Source organism: Lithobates pipiens, unplaced genomic scaffold (assembly GCF_037356315.1).
Source record: "Lithobates pipiens isolate NorthernLeopardFrog02 unplaced genomic scaffold, aLitPip1_a1.2 Scaffold_8, whole genome shotgun sequence".
Lineage (NCBI taxonomy): Eukaryota > Metazoa > Chordata > Amphibia > Anura > Ranidae > Lithobates > Lithobates pipiens.
The window spans coordinates 309,573,715-309,587,987 of record NW_027507903.1 but is presented as its reverse complement, the minus strand read 5'-3'; the positions used below and the strand labels follow the sequence as shown (position 1 = coordinate 309,587,987).

The following is a 14,273-nucleotide window of genomic DNA, read 5'->3' as shown; positions in this document are numbered from 1 at the left end:
GCTTCGCAAATGTGTTGCCTATTGGTTCATCACATATCCGTAAGTGACGTCATCCCTGTGTGTTCCAGATCCAGGAAGTGTCAGCAGCCACCGGCGCAACCTGCTCTGAGTCACCAGCCAGCAGCTCCACAGATGCACCCCATTCTTGGACGCTCAGCAATCTGTGCCAAAAATGCCTGTCTTTACCCTACTCTTGTGAGTATGTATATCCGTCTTGTGCATTAAAACTACTGTTAAACTGCACTTAGAGTGGCGCCTGTGTGCGTTATCCGCAACAAAAGTGAGTACACCCCTAAGTGAAAATGTCCAAATTGGGTCCAAAATGTCAATATTTTGTGTGGCCACCATTATTTTCCAGCACTGCCATAACCCTCTTGGGCATGGAGTTCACCAGAGCTTCACAGGTTGCCACTGGAGTCCTCTTCTACTCCTCCATGACGACAACATGGAGCTGATGGATGTTAGAGACCTTGCGCTCCTCCACATTCCATTTGAGGATGCCCCACAGACGCTCAATAGGGTTTAGGTCTGGAGACATGCTTGACCAGTCCATCACCATTACCCTTAGCTTCTTCAGCAAGGCAGTGGTCATCTTGGAGGTGTGTTTGGGGTCGTTATCATGTTGGAATACTGCCCTGTGGCCCAGTCTCCGAAGTGGATCATGCTCTGCTTCAGTATGTAACAGTACTTGTTGGCATTCATGGTTCCCTCAATGAACTGTGCCCCCCCCCCCCCCCCAGTGCTGTAGCTCACTCATGCAGCCCCAGACCATGACACTTCCACCACTATGCTTGTCTATAGGCAAGACACACTTGTCTTTGCACTCCTCACTTGTTTGCTGCCACACATGCTTGACACCATCTGAACCAAATAAATGTATCTTGGTCTCATCAGACCACAGTACATTACAGTAATCCATGTCCTTAGTCTGCTTGTCTTCAGCAAACTGTTTGCGGGCTTTCTTGTGTATCATCTTTAGAAGAGGCTTCCTTCTGGGACGACAGCCATGGAGACCAATTTGATGCAGTGTGTGGTGTATGGTCTGAGCACTGACAGGCTGACCCCCCCCCCCCCACCCCTTCAACCTCTGCAGCAACGCTGGCAGCACTCATACGTCTATTTCCCAAAGACAACCTCTGGATATGATGCTGAGCATGTGCACTCAACTTCTTTGGTCGACCATGGCAAGGCCTGTTCTGAGTGGAACCGATCCAATTAAACTGCTGTATGGCCTTGGCCACCATGCTGCAGCTCAGTTTAAGGGTTTTGCCAAACTTTTTGTAGCTTTGGCCATCTTTATGTAGAGCAATTCTTTTTTTCAGATCCTCAGAGAGTTCTTTGCCATGAAGTGCCATGTTGAACTTCCAGTGACCAGTATGAGAGAGTGAGAGCGATAACACCAAATGTAACACACCTGCTCCCCATTCACACCTGAGACCTCGTAACACTAACGAGTCACATGAGACCAGGGAGGGAAAATGGCTAATTGAGCCCTATTTGGACATTTTCACTTAGGGGTGTACTCACTTTTGTTGCCAGCAGTTTAGACACTAATGGCTGTGTGTTGAGTTATTTTGAGGAGACAGCAAATTTACACTGTTATACAAGCTGTACACTCACTACTTTACATCGTAGCAAAGTGTAATTTCTTCAGTGTTGTCACATGAAAAGATATAATAAAATATTTACAAAAATGTGAGGGGTGTACTGTGTATATACACACAGTCCTGTTAAAAAAAAGTATTTGCTCCCTACCTGATTTTTATTTATTTTTTTACATATTTATCACACTTCAAATCATTAAATACATTTTAATATTACACAAATATAATCAGAGTAAATAAAAAATTTAGTTTTTAAATGATGATTTCATTTATTAAGGGAAAAAAGCTTTCCAGATATGCCTGGTCTTATGGGAAAAAGTAATTGTCCCCTAAACTAAATAACCGTTTGAGCCAGCTTTGGCATCAAGCATTTGCAATAACTGGCAATGAGTTTTTCACATTGCTGTGGAGGAATTTTGGCCCACTCTTCTTTGCAGAATTTTTCTAATTCAGCCACATTGGTGGGTTTTCGAGCATTAATGGCCTGTTTAAGGTAATGCCACAGCATCTCATTTGGATTTAAGTCTGGACTTTGACTAGGCTACTCCAAAAGCTTAATTTTGTTTTGTTTTTTGAGCCATTGAGAGATGAACCTGCTGGTGTGTTTTGGATCATTGTTCTGCTAAATAACCCATGTGCGCTTTGAGCTTGAGGTCACAAATTGATGACCATACATTCTCCTTCAGGATTTTCTGGTAGAGCGCAGAATTCATGGTACTGCCAATTATGGCAAGTTGTCCAGGTCATCCAGACCATCACACTACCACCACCATGTTTGACTGTTGGTATGATGTTCTTTTTATGAAATGCTGTGCTAGTTTTATGTCAGATGTATTGAGATGCACACCTTCCAAAAAGTTTAACTTGTCTCATCGGTCAACAGAATATTTGCTCAAAAGATGATGTTTTTGGGGAAATAGGAGACGAGACTTTGTGTTCTTTTTGGTCACTAGTGGCTTTTGCTTTGGAACTCCCCCCAAAGATATCATTTTTGCCCAGTCTCTTTCTTATTGTTGTATCATGACACTGACCCTAACTGAAGCAAGTGAGGCATGCAGTTCTTTAGATGTTGTTCTGGGTTTTTTTATGACCTCCTGGATGAGTTGTCGTTGTGCTCTTGGAGTAATTTTGGTAGGGTGGCCACTCCTGGGAAGGTTCACCACTATTCCAAGTTTTCTCCATTTGTGGATAATGGCTCTAACTGTGGTTGGCTGGAGCCCCAAAGCCTTAGACGTGGCTTTGTAACCCTTTCCAGACTGATACATGTCAATTATTTGTTTCTCATCTGTTCCAAAATTTCTTTAGATCGCTGTTGCTTTTTTAGATCTTTTAGCATGTTTCACTTTGTCAGACAGCTTCTGTTAAGTGGTTTCTTGTTTGGTCTGGCAGTAATCAGGCCTGGGTGTAGCAAGTGAAATTTAACTCAGCTTTCCAAAAAATTTGGTTAATCACAGTTCCTTCTTGATTTAGCATGGAAAAGGGAAAGCAATTACCTTTTCACATAGGGCTAGGCAGATTTGGACATCTTTTTTGCCTTAATAAATGAAATTATCATTTGAAAACTGCATTTTGTATTTATTTAGGTTATCTTTGTGTAATATTAAAATATTTTTGATGATCTGAATCATTTTAGTGTGATAAATATGCAAAAGAAAAAAAAAATCAGGAAGGTGCAAATACTTTTTCACAGCACTGTGTGTGTGTATATACAGTAGAGGTTAATCTCCTCCAATTAAAGAGGGTCAACGGTAATCAACAATATACAGTGGATATAAAGAGTCTACACACTCCTGTTAAAATGTCAGGTTTCTGTGATGTAAAAACATGATACACAAAGATAAATAATTTCAGAACTTTTTCCACCTTTAATGTGATCTATAAACTGTACAACTCAATTGCAAAACAAACTAAAATCTTTTGGGGGGGGGGGGACTAAAAGAATGTGGTTGCAGAAGTGTGCACACCCTCTTATAACTGGGGATGTAGCTGTGTTCAGAATTAAGCAATCACATTCAAACTCATGTTAAATAGGAGTCCCTGCCATCATTTAAAGTGCCTCCGATTAACCCCAAATAAAGTTCAGCTGTTCTAGTAGTTATTTCCTGACATTTTCTTACTCGCATCCTACAGCAAAAGCCAACAAAGTATTAGTTTAAGGGTGTGCACACTTATGCAACCATATTATTTTAGTTTTTTTTAGTTTTACTTCCCTCCACCTAAAAGATTTCAGTTTGTTATTCAACTGAGTTGTACAGTATATAGGTCACATTAAAGGTGAAGAAAGTTCTGAAATGATTTATCTTTGTCTCATTATTTTACATCACAGAAACCTGACATTTTAACAGGCGTGTGTAGACTTTTTATATCCACTGTACACCACTCTTGATTCACTGAGATCAAGGGCTTTGTGAGCGTTGTTCCTGGTATCAAAATAGAAACTGTTAAGGAGATTCAGAATTCTTTCCTGGAGTAAACCACTTCATCGGGTAGGTAGGTGTGGAAGATCAAAATATAAAAAATATGGCCTTAGGTTATCCAAATGAAAAAGTCGCATTCTATGGGGGTGAATGTGGAGCCACATCCAAGGAGCCCTGTGTAGTGATTTTTTAAAGAGTTCACAGTCAACAGGGTTTCAAGATATACCCAAAGTAGAAATTGAATACTGTATGATGATGAGACTTAAATGAGATTGTTTGCAAAGTAGAGAATGTAACTAGTTCATCTCTTTATGGATTAATGGTGTATAACACCCAATATTCCTCCTTAAGTAGAATCCATATTTCAGGGGTACGGAATAGTCTTGTGATTAAAGCAAAGAATAGTACCCCCAGCAGTGGAAAATAAGGGTCAAAACCAGTGGCATTGCTAGGGGGTGGCTTTTGGGGCTTTATCCCTGAATCTGGGGCCCATAGCCTTGAGTTTCTGCAGGGGTCCCCAAGGGGAGGGGAGGCTCTCTGGGGACCATGATGCAAAGGGGAGGCTCTCTGGGGACCGATTTTAAGGGGGGGGCTTTCTAGGGACCCTGATTTTAAGGGGGGGGCTCTCTAGGGACCCTGATTTTAAGGGAGAGGCTCTCTGGGGACCCTGACTTAAGAAGTAGGCTCTCTGGGGATCCTAATGTAAGGGGGCTCTCTGGGAACCCTGATGCAAGTGGGGGGCTCTCTGAGGACCCTGATGCAAGGGGAAGGCTGTCTGGGGACTCTGATGTGGGGGGGGGGTTCTCTGGGGACCCTGATGTAAGGGGGTTCTCTGGGGACCCAGATGTATGTGGGCAGCTCTCTGGGGACCCAGATGTAAGTGGGGGGCTCTCTAGGGATACGCACACACACACATATATGTATGTATGCCCACCCAAGCATATGACTTTGTTTACTATGCTGCTATGGGGTCTAGCCCCAGATCTTTTGTAGACCTAGCAACGCCCCTGGAACAAATTAGCATAACCTGTCCAGTTTGATGTGGATACACTTGTCAATGCTTGCCTCTCCCCCCCATCGGGGGGCACAGAATGACGCCACTGAGGAGCAAGCATTGATGGACATTTCTGCATCAATATGGACAGATTACTCTGATGTGATCTTTACATTTAGTAGGCCTTTCTCAAATGTGTATAAAAAAAATTGAAATTAAGATACTATCAGGGGAATTCAATAAAGTAGTAAGGTCACTTTTTTGGTAGTATGGCCCGTTTATATGATCTGCGCCTAATTAATAAAAGCCTTGCGCCAGTTACAATACAAGTACCAACACATGCGCCAGATTCAGGCAGTTTTTACTATTGCCACTTTTGGAATCTGTCACTGGCTGCAGCTTATTCTAAAAGAATTGCTGCCAGTGTCCAGTGTACTCCTTTCTCAGTGCAGACACAGACAAATGCATGTACATGTCTCTGACAGGTATATGAATTGGTCACAAGCACCGTCACATTCAGTGCTGCTTCCTGAATTCCTCAGTATGTGTTTAAGACCCTTTTTATTAAGTGTGAATGGAGTGTTTTATTTCAATGTAGTCATCTGACAGAAAGAAAACACACCAAAGTTAACAAATATCCTTATGTGTACAAGCTAGGTATTATATTATTGCTGAAATCTGCTGAGACTCGATACTGCCATTGAGGGGTTGTCATACATGGACTATGAAGGGGAAATTTAAATGGAAAGAGAAGTTGAATAGGATCATACAGTATATACTTGTTTTAGTGAGTTTTATTCTTTATATTGTATTTCCAGTATAGATTGATTTCAGTAACAGCTTATGGCTTATGCATCTCAGGGCAATGTCTGAAAGTAAATTGAATGTTATATTTTAGCTCCAGGGTAGCATTGGAAGAATGATCCTAAAGGAGGAGATGAAGGCTCGGTCCTATATAGACCCCTGGACACCGCCACGCAGTTCAGCAGGCAGTAAAGAGGCTCTACACACTGCCGGTTACGATGCTTCTCTTAATGGATGTAAGTGTCAACCTAGATGCACATTAAAGCATTCCTACCATATGTAAAGGTGCCTAGGGACAATATTAGTGCAGGAAACATCACTCAAACCCCTTATTCTAAATGAAAATAAGAAGTCCTATAGAGTTATGTATGTTACTGACATACAAGGACCACACAGGGAATTGGAATGTAGCCAAATACATTCAGGATAACTTTTCTGAATACAGAGGTAATCAATGCTCAGTTGCAGGAATCACTTTCAGACTGATTAGTGAATCTGCAACAAAGATGAAATGTTGCGTGTCTTAAAAACAATTTATTGTTTCACAATTTTTGCCTCCATAGTGCCCCATTTCCACAGCCTGCATAAGTGTCAGCACTGGCACTTCATGTAGCTGGGGGTATTGTAATGGTGCTTCTGTCTGATACGCCTAGGGGTTACTTTTTCTGCCACTTTCATCAGGAATAGAGCAAGTAAGAACCAGCAGAAACATGCCCAAAACCCTTAAACCAGGCATCAACACTTAATCAGCCCTTCAAAAACATGGGACTTGGTCTCTCCCTTAGCACTTAACACCCCTTACACTAATTGTCCTTTAATACTTCTCCAAAATGTGCCCCTAACCTCCACCCACTCTAACACTGAACACATAAACTTGGTAGTAACCTAAGCGGGGCTGTATTTTTGCAATAATGGAATCCATAGGCAGTGGTGCCAGCTATACAAGGTACAAACATTTTTTTTCCAAAAGAATTCACCCCTCTTACCTGTTGTTGCCAGACATATCTGCAGAAATCCAATAGTACAACTTTTTTGAATGGAAGGGGGGGGTTAGTTTTTCCATATTGCATGTTATGTCTATAGTGGCAGGCAGAGGCAGATCAACCCTCAGCAGTCCTTCAGAGCAAATAGGGTACCAGGTCCAGAAGGGGAATGCAATCCGTTGTCTACAAGATTTTAATGATTAAAAGTTGATATGAGGTATGAATATATAACAGCCAGGTGCCTTACTACATTCCTGCTTCAATCATAAAAGAAGAAAAATTTAAAAAGTAGCACTGCAGTAACTCTGATTTTACCCTGTAATATGTTTTCTTAATATGCTGTATATTAAGAGAACACTTTATTGGATAAAATCTGAGAAGTGCTAGTGCCACGTTTCACTTTTTTGATATTTTATGTTTGAAGCAGTAATGTACTAAGGCACCTGGCTGGCTATAAGGTAAAAGGAGAACCCTTCTCAAAAGAAACAGAAGCCGAATACCATGTCAATAGATCTAAATAAGTACAATTATAATAATAGTTCTAGAAGAAGAGTGATCATGCATCTAAATTCAAAAATATAAAATGCAAAGATCTTTGTCTTTTGGGACAAGGCTAACTCTCCAGTTTACCTGCTTCTTGAGTACACTGTACAATATGAGTGTACAATCTCTTATAGTTTTTCCAACAACTAAGAAGTGCAAATGCCTGCCTAACTAAATACAAATCAAATGGGCTGTCTAGGTAGCTACTTACCTTACATCATTTTGGTAAATCTGTAGAACTGTAATCAGATTGTAACATCTGTGGCCAGGATAGGAGCCAGGGTACACATGCATGCCACATATATTGGCTGAGATTGAGAGGATGTGTATTCTCTGTAAATTAGGCTTAAAATGTACAAGCTAGGGACTAAATAAGCAAAACTACATTTGTAATGAATACAAGTTCTTACATCAGCCCACATACGGGAGTTGATTTACTAAAGGCAAATACAATCTTCCCTTTGCAAGTGAATTTTCCTCAGAGCTTAGTAAGTGAGGTGAAGCTCTCTTGACTTCCTTCATCCAATCATGTGCAAGCAAAAATGCTAACCAGTCCAACTAACTAGTCCAAACCATAAGCTATGAAGGGGTGCTCAACCAGTGGCCCGTAGAGCCCTCTCATGGGGCCCATGACCTCAAACCAGGGAAGTGCATGCCCATGCTCTGGGATGGTGGGTCGGCATGCCCAGATTACGATAATTGCAGACCCGACATCCCAGAGCATCAGAGTGCATTGATCTGATGCTGGCAGAAGAGGAAGTAGATGGGTGCGGAGGGGACAGGAGCCACATAAGCTTATGCTCCTGTGACCAGTTACCAAATTACTTTAGTGACCTTGCCCTTAAAAAGATTGAGCACCCCTGCTATAAGGCATTGCCCAGATAATTTGTATTACATATTGTAGACCTGCCATTGTATAGTGACTTTCTGCTATGCAGTTGTATTGGTTCTGGAGAAGGACCTTGCAGAACCATTAATATGAGATCACAGCTCATATGTTTGTAAGGATCCTAGGTTTAAAATAGCTACACATCTTCCCTATGAGCAAGATTCTTAAAGCCTAACTCCAAGTTTCAGTAAACTTTAATAGGTTTATTTGGTCCAAGCTAACTTTTTCAAAATTCAGTAAAACCTGGAGTTGGGCTTTAACACTTGGAGCTTATCAAATAGTTGATTCCTTTGTTCAGGTGATGTTTAGAACATGAAACCTATGCAGGTTAATGAATAACTGTAATAAAGTTGTTCAAGTCTGACTTGGCAAGCTCTATTTGCAACACTACAATATTTTTATTTTCCATAAATTTTTTTTAGAGGTTAACAAAAAAGTACAAAAATACAACATCCATCTCTAAATCAACATTAACATATAGGTCTGAAAGCAAGTAAGTTTCATGAAATTTGGAGATATGGAGACATTTGAGTTTATTTCAGTTTTATTCTGTACATTTAACTACTTCTGTAGTACTCACAAGAAACTGTTGATCCCCATAAACAAATCTGGAATCACGTTTTATTTTACAGCTCCCAACAAGTGCTACCTGGCTGACAGTGGTAAGTACAGCTATGCATTAATCCCTTTGCACTAAGCTACTTTTGTATGAAAGTGGAAACATTCTTCTATTCTGCAAATTTGTTTACAGTTATGAAGCATGGCTCCATTAGCAACAACAGGGGATTCGATTAAATTTTCAACTCTTTTAACCACTTAAAGTGTTACTAAACCCAGTAATATGAAAATAGTTAATCGCCCCCCCCCCCCCCCCCCCCAATAGTGTCCACAGCTTATAAATCTTTTTAAATTAAAATACTGCCACTATATATACCTTTTATGGATAATCTGTATACCACAGTTAAATGATAAACTGCACAATTTCTCTAGTGCTGAGAGTGCAGTTAGGAGGAGATTTTCACTACAGCCTGTATACACGGCCACATGAGTGATGTCAGTATCATGTGACCTGGCTGAGAAGCTGTTCTCTCCAGCATAAAAGACACAACTGAGCTTGTGAGGGTCGGCTACTCTGCCTGTGTTAGCACATCTATGCATAAAGGATAAAACTGCCTTTTTACACAATGCAGAGGATTATCCCCTTAAGTTCCACAGGGAGTATAACAAGCATGCTATGCTGCATATACAGACTGATTTTACGGTTTTGGGTTTAGTAACACTTTAAGGACCCGCAAGGATTTACCCCCTTTTTTTGCGAAACAGCACTGCATTATTTTAACTGACAATTGAGTGGGCCTGCAAGGCTGTACCCAAAAAAAACTCAATGTTCTTTTTTTCCCTTCAAATAGAGCTTTCTTTTGGTGGCATTGGATCACTTCTGCGGTTTTTATTTATTGCTCTAAAAGACTGACAATTTAGAAAAAAAATATATATTTTTTTTACTTTCTGCTATAAAACATATCCAATAAAAAACTTAAAAAAAAAAAAGTATTTTGCTAAATATTTTTGGTAAAAAAAATCACAATAAACGTATATTGGTTGGATTGCGCAAAAGTTATAGCACCTACAAAATAGGGGATATATTTACTAGTAATGGCGATCAGCGATTTTAACGGGACTGTGACATTGCAGGGGACAAATCTGACCCCAAGTGACACTTTTTGGGGAGCATTGACACCAATTCAGTGATCAATGCTAAAAAAAAATGACGATCTTGCCATACTCCCCTGTCAGTACGGAGATCTGCCTTGTTTACATAGGCAGATCCCCATTCTGCCTCTCTGTGGAGTGATCGCAGGTGGCCGGCAAACATCACGTCCGTGTGCATCGGCTCCCGCTCTGTGCCACGGGTGCAGGCACACAGTATCTATTACACAAAATGACATACAGGTGACACTGACACTTTTTGGGGACCAGTGACACCGATACAGTGATCAGAGCTAAAAATAAATGCACTGATTACTGTATACATAACACTGGCAGGGAAGGGGTTAACACTAGGGTTAAGTGTGTCCTAAGGAGGTGCTTTCTAACTATGTGGGGGACTGACTGACAGGGAGGACACAGAGATCACTGTTCCTGATTACTAGGAACAGACAATCTCTCTGTACTCCCCGGTCAGAACGGGGATCTGCCTTGTTTACATAGGCAGATCCCCATTCTGCCTCTCTGTGGAGTGATCGTAGGTGGCCAGCAGACATCGCAGCCACCGGCCACATGCATCGGCTCCCGCTCCATGCCACGGGCGTACCCACAGTATCTGTTACATGAATGTTACAGGTACGTCGTTTTACACAATAGAGCCGCCCTGCCACAGTAAATCTGCAGTGGGTGGTCCTTAAGTGGTTAATGGGGTTGAAGTGTCAGACCTACAGTTACCTGTCATAATGATTGGTAACATCATTCAGTTGACACATTTTTTTTGTTCAAATAAATAACATTTGCACAGCTTTTAGGATTCATAGATATTTTACCTGGACTATATCATACTTATTTAAAGAAGAAAGACATGTATTATTCCTGACATTACAGTGTTACTAAAGTCTGATTTTTTTTTAATTAAAATAACAAATATGTAACACTTACCTGCTCTGTGCAGTGGTATTGCACAATGTGGCCCCGGTCCTCCTCTTCTGGGGTCCCTGATGGCAATCATGGCTCCTCCTCTTCTTTTTAGGACAACCATAACCAGCCGCTTGCTATGGGAAAAACTGTGTAAGTCTATGGAGCCACGCTTCATAGACTTACACAGCAGGACTTAGGCCCACTTCCTCTTCACGGCATTTGATTGACAGCAGCAAGAGCCAGTGGCTCCTGCTGCTGCTCGAATGCTGTGTGAAAAGGAAGTAAGGAGAGAAAAGATGCAGCCATGCACAGTACTGATCTCTTCTCCCCTCTCTTACTCTTCACACAGGAGAAAAGGGGGGGGGGCACAGGGGGGCTGAAAACGTTTTTATACCTTAATGCAAATAATGCATTAAAGTAAAAAAACGTTTTTAGGTTTAGTAACACTTTCACTTACATAGTTACATAGTTTCTCTGGTTGAAAAAAGACACAAGTCCATCTAGTTCAACCAATAAAAGGGGGGGAAAATTATACAATCCTACATACATAACCCTATACCCACAGTTAAACCAGAGGAAGGCAAAAAACCCCAGCAAAGCATGATCCAATTTGCTACAGCAGAGGAAAAAAATAATTCCTGATCATCTGAGAGGCAATCGGATTTCCTGGATCAACTTTCCCAATAAATGTTAGTATCCAGTTATATTATGTGCATTTAGAAAAAGGCCTTTTTTAAAGCAATCTACTGAACTTGCCAGAACCACCCCTGGAGTGAGTCTATTCCACATTTTTATAGCTCTTACCGTGAAGAAACCTTTCTGTATTTGGAGATTACATTTCTTTTCCTCCAGATGTAAGGAGTGCCCACTTGTCCTCTGTGATGACCTTAAAGTGACTAACTCCACACTATGTTCACTATATAGACCTTTTATGTATTTATAAATGTTGATCAAATCCCCTTTTAGTCTCCTTCTCAAGAGAGAATAAATTCAGTTTCTCTAATCTATCATCATAGCTTCTCAATGGAACTTGTACATTTAAAACATATTTTTTTGTGTATTTTGCAGATCCTCTAATCAACAAGTCTGCCTCACTCCCAGCATACAGAAGAAATGGTCTTCACAGGGTACGGTAAAGGGACTATATGGAAAATTAGAACCATGCCAATTGTTTGCTAGTGTTCAAGTCCATGATCAACAAATTCCAGTAGGCTGAAAGCCTCACTAGCAAGAGACTATCCAGAAGATCAATGATTCTGATTTCCTAGCTCTGTCTGTCTAGGCCAGCATCAGGAGACGGCAGTCTCAGTGCAACAGAAGCATTATGGTGAACTGGGTGTTCCTTTTGGGCAGGGCCTATCTGAGGTTAAAGCGGAAGTAAACCCATCCATAAAACCGCTTCATTTGGGCACATGCCGGTAATGTAACACTCCCATTGGTTGTGCTCTCAACCAAACTTTCAAACCATCCAATGGCTGGTGTCATAAATGATCACATGTGCAGCATCATGGCAGTTGTAGATTAAATAGAAGCAACAATGTCAGCTTCCTTGGCTGAAAACGATAGGAGGGTTTACTTACACTTTAAACAAGAAAAGTGGTGCACTATAGCCTAAATCTTAGAAAATAAAAACTAAGAGCAATTAGGATTAATATAAAGAGTGCAGTTATTTTCCAGGGTTTCTAAATGTAGGCAACTGCGTCTGCACAGGTGGAGAAGTATGGTTATTCCCATGCAGCCCCTGTACATTGCAATTATCCATTGTCTACCAGATAATGGGATGGCTGGATGTGTGTTTCTGTTAGAACTGTCTGTGTCTATGGTGTGGAAGTGCCATCCACTACGTGATTTGATGAAGTGACTAACGTTTTATTGAAATGCATCATTTGACAGATTAAATCTTGGTTGCTTCCATACTAGAGACAGTGTGAATGGCACACCTACCCAATCATAAAGGTTCCAGATTAATCAAGGCCAGTTCTTTCGTTTTTAACATGAGAGAGTTTATTAAAGGCCACAACTTTAAATATTTGGAGCTATGATACAATGATTAATGATTGATGCCAATGTCAGCAATCCTGTTAGCGGTGCAACAATGAATTCTCATTGTTGATCTTAAGGTGGCCATACCCATATTGATACCATCATTTAATAGATTGATTTAATGATCTTTAGATAGATTTCAATGCTGGCAAGGTTCTAAATCAGGTTTCTCAACCTTTTAATGCTAGAGGAACCCCAAAAAAATAATTTTTATGCATCGAGGAACCCTTACTAAAACCAAATCATCAGGGCTCAATAGGAACAATGCCCCCCCCTAAAGTGGTGTTCATAATGCCACCCCTAAAGACAGCTAAAAAGATATTTGGTGTCATGCTGCTGGCTTTGCCAAGTGGTGCTGAACCTTGAACTCTGTAGGCATCATCAAATAGGTGGTTCGTCAGCCACAGCTCAAGGAACCCCTAGCAATATCTGGAGGAACCCCAGGGTTCCACAGAACCCTGGTTGATAATGGCTGTTCTAAATGATTGTTTCAGACAATGGATTGCAACACTAATTGATTCAATGATGGTTTTCAATAGATCACATTTTTTTTAGGTGGACATACACTTTAATGACACTTTCAAGATCAGTACATGGCTGCACGCCTGCACAAAAACACTCTATATGAGCGCTTTTTTTTTCTGCCAAGGGAGCTGGTGTTTTTTTAAGCCCAGTGTGTATGGACCCTAAATATTGTCTTTGCATGTTTGTTCTGCATACCCCATTTCTAATCGTCCTGTGGTATTTCTTACAGCCGCCAAGTACGGAACTCTTCCACTATGATAGTGCCAATGCAGTGAACTGGGGAATGAGAGGTATGTTACTAGAAAAAAACATGATGAACATCAGCTTATTTATGACAATTTTTAATGTTATAATTTTTTTAATGTCTAAAAGGCTAGCAATGGTAAAGAAAAAGACTTAAATCCCCATTGTCCTGGCACATTTTTATTGCTTTATAGTCCTATACCCCCACATGTTATTAGTCGGTGACTGATTGGTGATTGAAAATGGTTTACAATGGCCTTTTTTCTGTGAAAATACTATGTTGAGCCCTCACATCTAGTTAGTGATCCAAAACCTAAATGAAGGCCATGAAACAGCACTCTGGATCTGGCTACTTGTTCTAAATCAGTAGGGTTGATTTACTAAAGGCAAATAGGTTGTTCACTTTATATTTGTCCCTAGAGCTTAATGAATGAGGTGATATTTCACTTTGCACATGAGTAGAGCATAACCGTGTTCACTAAGTCCTGGGGCAAATTCCCTTGCAAAGGAGACAAAAACTAAATATTTCAGGGTACTACTTAGGCATGCCATACATGGTGTGAATTTATTTCCTGCAACCATGAGTATTACTTATTACAAGAT

At 40.7% G+C, this 14,273-nt stretch overlaps 1 protein-coding gene across 1 annotated transcript in view; it reads left to right on the top strand.

Annotated features, from left to right (window-relative positions):
- Positions 1-14,273, top strand: part of ABLIM3 (actin binding LIM protein family member 3) — a 419,647-nt gene that overhangs the window by 382,541 nt on the left and 22,833 nt on the right. The window contains exons 16-19 of the mRNA XM_077472736.1: positions 5,914-6,055; positions 8,867-8,896; positions 11,928-11,986; positions 13,657-13,717. Coding sequence (XP_077328862.1) covers positions 5,914-6,055; positions 8,867-8,896; positions 11,928-11,986; positions 13,657-13,717 — 292 coding nt within the window. The remainder of the gene's footprint in view (positions 1-5,913; positions 6,056-8,866; positions 8,897-11,927; positions 11,987-13,656; positions 13,718-14,273) is intronic.